Source organism: Notothenia coriiceps, unplaced genomic scaffold (assembly GCF_000735185.1).
Source record: "Notothenia coriiceps isolate Sejong01 unplaced genomic scaffold, NC01 NC01_scaffold00017150, whole genome shotgun sequence".
NCBI lineage: Eukaryota > Metazoa > Chordata > Actinopteri > Perciformes > Nototheniidae > Notothenia > Notothenia coriiceps.
In genome coordinates, this window is record NW_011349851.1 from 1 (window position 1) to 5,593 (window position 5,593).

Here is a 5,593-nt window from a genome sequence, read left to right on the forward strand (position 1 = left end):
GAGAGACGTAAGCGACGCCGCCTCTTAGCTCCGGAGTCTTGCTTCTAGACCGACACTTTTCAGGCTCTAGCTCCGAGCCGGCCCTGTCAACGCGTTGGTGTGAAAGGGGCGAGATAGCGGGGGATGTGCGTCAGGTCCACGAGAACAACCGGCTGGCTCGTTGCGGATACGTAATTTCACATTCTAGCACAGTTTATTTGTACTTGATTGTTGCCAACTACGATGCTCAACAGCTCGCTTAACGGAACTTTGACGCTGGTCTCAGTTTTGTAACATCCATGAAGGCAACATGACAGAGGGAGGCCTGTCACTCAGGATGCCAAACTACTCTTTGGTAAGCCCCGCCCCCCCACGCAACATCAGGGCCAAAAGTCTGAAAGCAAAAAAAAAAGACCTGAAAGCGAAAAAAAAGGTACTGAAATTGAAAAACGATCTGAAGGTGAAAAGCAATGTGAAACCTGAAAAAACAAGATTTGAAACTGAAAAAATAATTGTTTTGAATCTGAAAACTAAAAATCTGCAACTGAAAAAAATAAGGATTCAAAATATGTATAAAAGTGAAATCTGAAAATAAATATTTGATTCAAAAAAATTGTTGAATCAAAATAATATTCAACCTGAAAAATGATTTCAAATATTTATTTTTATTTTTGAATACATCATAGTATTTTTCAAGGTTCAGGATAAAAACTTGAACTTTCAAATAAATTGTATTTTTTTGAATGATCAAAACTTATGACCCTGAAATAGCTCCATAAAGGCAGCAGTAAAATAGAAGATACAAAGCTAGGAGCTCAACGTGCAACTGATGGCACTTACACTCCTAGTAGCTGGTTTATAACTAGTGGATAACTTCATTTTTCAAAATGGTGATGTAGGGATTAGGAAAACCAAATGATTTAAAGATTTCTCCAAAGCCCAAGCTGTGCTCTCCCCCCCTCAGGTGAGGCAGTTTGGCTGCAGGTCCTTCTCTTTACTGTTCGATGACATCGAGACTGAGATGTGTGTGGCTGATAAGAAGGCCTTCAGCTCCTTCGCCTACGCTCAGGTGGCCATCACTAATGCGGTGTACCAGCACCTAGGAGACCCCGAGACCTTCCTCTTCTGTCCCACAGGTCAGGCCGTAAGCGTGTCGTTTCTGTAAAACATTCCAGATATTATCAAGCCCCTTTAAAGACAGCCTGGGAGTTTCAAGCTATGGAAACAACATTTGATCCCTATATTCTACATGATAAGCTCATAATCTGTCACTGTTTCCCGTCATTTACACTTGCTCTGTCCCTCCAGATTATTGTGCTGCGTTCTGCACCCCCAGCGTGCTCCAGTCCTCTTACCTGCACACTGTGGGGGAGAAGCTGCTGCCTGGGATAGACATACTGTGGACTGGTGAGGCTGTCCTATACCGCTACAGACGTAATCAAATGTACAGTTATACAACGTTTTTTTTTACTCTCTCTTTCTCGGTTATTTGTGTTATTAAGGTCCCAAAGTGGTATCCCACAAAATCTCCATTGAGTCCATAGAAGAGGTGTCCTCCGTCTTGAGGAGGCCGCCAGTCATCTGGGACAATATCCACGCAAACGACTACGACCCCCAAAGGCTTTTCCTCGGACCCTTCAAAGTCAGTACCTTTAGATGCCTATAGTCTTATCCGTATCTAATAATTATTAACGTTGTATGTTTCCTGTCAGGATCGTCCTACTGAGCTGATCGCCAAACTGAGAGGGGTCCTCACCAATCCCAACTGCGAGTTCTACCCAAACTTTGTGGCCATCCACACATTAGCTACGTGGTGCAAAGCAACTGCTGATGGAAGACAAAGGGATGTGGAAATGGGTGAGTTATATTTAGAAATCAAAATATCTTTCCTTTTGAATGCATGGTTACATTTTGACATATTTGCAGAAAATCTCCGCTAAGATTTGACTGTGCTTTTATATAACACTAGCAATGAAACTTTAAATAGTAAATGTGTGGAGGGAGCGGCAGTCTGTCCCTGACGTTTTTTTATGCATAAAAAGACAAGATCTTCCAAATGTAACTTATATGGAGGCGCCAAAACAGGCTTCTGTTGCTTAAAATTAGGCTGTAATAAAATATCAATACACTTGCAAAAGCCTGGGAACTTATTACATATGATATATAGAAGTGAGAATTCTTCTTATTGTCTTATTGTCTCTGACCTCCATCCCCAGACGATGAGGAGCAGGACCCCTGCTACAGCCCCCAGAAAGCCCTGACGCTGGCCCTCACCGACTGGTTGCAGGAGTTCATGAGCACCGACCAGCCTGGAGGTACAGAGTCACGAAAGAATCCTTTAAACGTCTCCTATTATACTATATTATAGGTCTCAGATATATAAAAAACATTTCTATGAAACGTTTGCTCAAAATACCAAACAGATCACCCATTCTAGCCATCCCTCATGAGGGTTGTATGAATATTATACATATTTATGTATAAAAGACATCAAAAAGTTCATTTTGGATGATAGGAGACCTTTAATGTTAAGGCCAGGGGAGGGGTGGGTGTCCCAGTAGAGCAAAGCATCTAATTTCCCCCTCCTCCTCCTTCCAGGCCCCTGTCGTCCTCCAGCTTGTCTGAAGAAGGAGGTTTCAGAGGAGGAGCCCATGCAGACAGATATGGGGGAGGGCTCCTATATCCCAGGACCTGGGGAGAACCCTCTGTACACGGCCGAGCCCCTCACCCTGGAGGACCTGAAGCTGCTGTCGGAGCTCTTCTACCTGCCCTACGAACACGGCCCCACCGCCCGCACCATGCTGCAGGAGCTGGACTGGCTCAAGAACCACAGCTGGGCCGTGGCGGCCGAGACGGACAAGGTAGTGGCGATTTTATATTTGCAACCAAAAGCAGATAAGGACCTTGGTTTTCTGTGATTTCATGCGTTAACTGTGTTTTTTTTAGACCGCGGAATGGCGCTCAAGAGCACACCAGTTTGATGGCCTGTGCGAAGCGGTGGTGCAGATGTTCAACCGTCTGTCCAACGCCCCCAACCGCAGCATTCTGTACGACCTCTACAACTACATCTGTGACATCAAGAGTGGGGTGGGCCTGGCTCGAGCCTACGTGAAAACACTCGGTGAGAAAATGCTCATCAAATCACACAGGATAGGGCAGCTGTATCCATGTCAAAAGATAATCCCCCAATTTACTTTTTATACTAATTCAGCAATAATCATATTTTTGATTCTTTGTTCACTGCGTATGCATGCAAGAAGACACATTTCTTTAAGCATTCGAGGAAAGAGGGGGTGAGTAATTAATATAGAAATGGTCATTTTCTGGGTGAAGTATTCCTTGAAAGGAGAAAAAATACACAGTATTTGGGGAGCAACTTCAATGAAAAGTGAATTGGTTGAAGCAAAAACATTGCTGCAATTGGATTCTCTATAATCTAGAAAATGTTAATCCTTAAGATTTGACCTTCTTAAGCATCACTTGTGTTAATGTGTTCTCCAGGAGGGCAGGCTCGCCCCGCAGCCCAGCTGCTGAACACTGATCCTGAACCCTGGGGTTTCAGAGGAGGCCTCTCTGGAGAGTTCCAGGTAACTTTATCTAAAAACAGTATAAAGACACATTTCAAATGTTTTCTTATTTTAATATCACAATGAATTTGCCATTTTCCCAGTGTACAGTAATAGACATCATTAATAAGACAAGTGTTGCGTTCTCACTTAATTATCCATCAGCGTAGGTCAAAATAAATATGAATGAACTAAATATGTGTTCTTTCAGAGAATGCTGCCCTGCCACGGAAACAGGGACCTGTTCAGACATCCTCTCATGACGTCGGTTTACAGCATACGGATGTTCTGCCCTGAGGACAAGGTGAGGATGCCAGCATTGATGATATGATACAAGAGACAGCAGGTAATAATTGGTCCCCTATAGTATTGTTCACACCGATGTTCCCTAATGCAGGCTACTGCTACAATATATTATGCCCGTTAGCTTCTGTAAATGAGGTACGGTTTCATAGTAAAATAATACATGTATTGATCAGATAACTCATAAGAACATAGCACTATCAAAGCACTTACTATGTTGAATGATGTCAGGATGAGCAGAGGCTAGGGCTGGTTCAGAAACAAGAACTTGCAGGATGTATGTCACCTTACAGTATGTACATAGACTGTATATATATATATATATATATATATATGTTATATTAGCACGGGAACGTTGGTGGCTCTTAGTTACCATCATTAAGTGTCACTGATACTGAATTTATAAATCCACGGATACCAGTTGTGACTATGCTTCAGATTGTGCTTGTCTGTATGGCTTGTCTTCGCCGCCGATATGTGATCTCTTTGTTAAAGATCAGCAGTTGATGTTACAGTTTAGTTTTCTGCACTAGATGGAGGTACAAAGGATTTTCAGAGAGATGCAGAGTGCGGGAGAGGGCAAAGTCCCCTTGATGATGCAGCCCCCCCTCATCTGTGATGGGTGAGAAAGAGTCACATCCTCTCTCTGTAAGTATTCATGCTTTCATACTTAACATTAACATTGCCTGTGTCCCGCTGCAGCCTCTCAGCGGGGGACATCCCCCCCTCCCCTGAGTGTGCTCTGGTCCTGGAGGATGAGATGGGGGTGTGTGGTTACGCCCTCGCACTCACCGACGCCAAACCAGCTGCTGCCAGGATTCAGGTGATCAAATGCAACCAGTTGTTTTTTTCCAGAATAACAACTTAAAGGTCACCTATTGTGAAAAATCCACTTCTTCATGTCTTTAATACATAAACATGTGTCCCCTCTGTGTAAAGAGATTCTGAAAGTTTCAGGAAAAAAGATTCTCTCTTTTTGTCCTGATCCATTTATATAAAAACCTGTCTGAAAATGAGCTGACCCCCCCCCCACCTGAATCTCCTCCTAGAGCACTATTGTGTTATTTTTAACCAAATCTCTCTCAGAGGGGCATGGGGAGTGGCTCCTTATTTTCATCTAAAGTAACAGACAGAGAATCAGCACTTTTGATACAGGGTTGAAACAGAGGGGATTATTGGTTGCTTGCTACAATGATCTGTTTGGTATTTGGAGCCAAACACTTCAGAGACATGTTTGCATATATCTGAGACCTATAATATATTGATGAAAGACAGTATACTAGGGGGGACCTTTAAAGATGTAATGAATGACATGTATTTTGTTTTATCTTGTACCTCTAGAGGGCAGTAAGTGATTCAGTGTTCCAGGACTTCCCCTCCCTGGTCACCATACAAGTGTTGCCCCGGGTCGCTGATCCCTCTCCAGCCAAGCGCATGATTGGTCGGTTGTTGTCCTCCATCAGGAGCAGTGGTAGGTCAAGGCCTCGCACAATGCCTTTTGATAGTGCTCACGGAACTGGCCTACAACCAATTCACACGGTTTAAAGAGACAGCGCACTGCAGAATAATCATGTTGGAGGTATCGACCGTAGTTCTAATATAATGGGAATGGGTTACCTTTAGGTTGTGCAGTTCAAAGACCCCTCCAAAAAACAATAATGCAACAATGTCTCTTTCCAGATATCATCACTTACATGTAGGAATCTTTCTACCAAATCACACACACCATAAAAGTGTCAGCGAGG

The 5,593-nt window shown here is 43.3% G+C and overlaps 1 protein-coding gene across 1 annotated transcript in view; it reads left to right on the forward strand.

The window, feature by feature from the left end:
* Window positions 1–943: 943 nt before the first annotated feature.
* The window catches only part of ogal (O-GlcNAcase like), a gene marked incomplete at its 5' end in the record, with an annotated part of 6,289 nt that continues 1,639 nt past the window's right edge, over window positions 944–5,593 (forward strand). Inside the window, 12 exons of the mRNA XM_010776673.1 lie at window positions 944–1,115; window positions 1,288–1,386; window positions 1,482–1,621; window positions 1,692–1,836; window positions 2,196–2,294; window positions 2,578–2,840; window positions 2,926–3,100; window positions 3,481–3,566; window positions 3,757–3,849; window positions 4,382–4,470; window positions 4,551–4,671; window positions 5,190–5,319. Coding sequence (XP_010774975.1) covers window positions 944–1,115; window positions 1,288–1,386; window positions 1,482–1,621; window positions 1,692–1,836; window positions 2,196–2,294; window positions 2,578–2,840; window positions 2,926–3,100; window positions 3,481–3,566; window positions 3,757–3,849; window positions 4,382–4,470; window positions 4,551–4,671; window positions 5,190–5,319 — 1,612 coding nt within the window. The remainder of the gene's footprint in view (window positions 1,116–1,287; window positions 1,387–1,481; window positions 1,622–1,691; window positions 1,837–2,195; window positions 2,295–2,577; window positions 2,841–2,925; window positions 3,101–3,480; window positions 3,567–3,756; window positions 3,850–4,381; window positions 4,471–4,550; window positions 4,672–5,189; window positions 5,320–5,593) is intronic.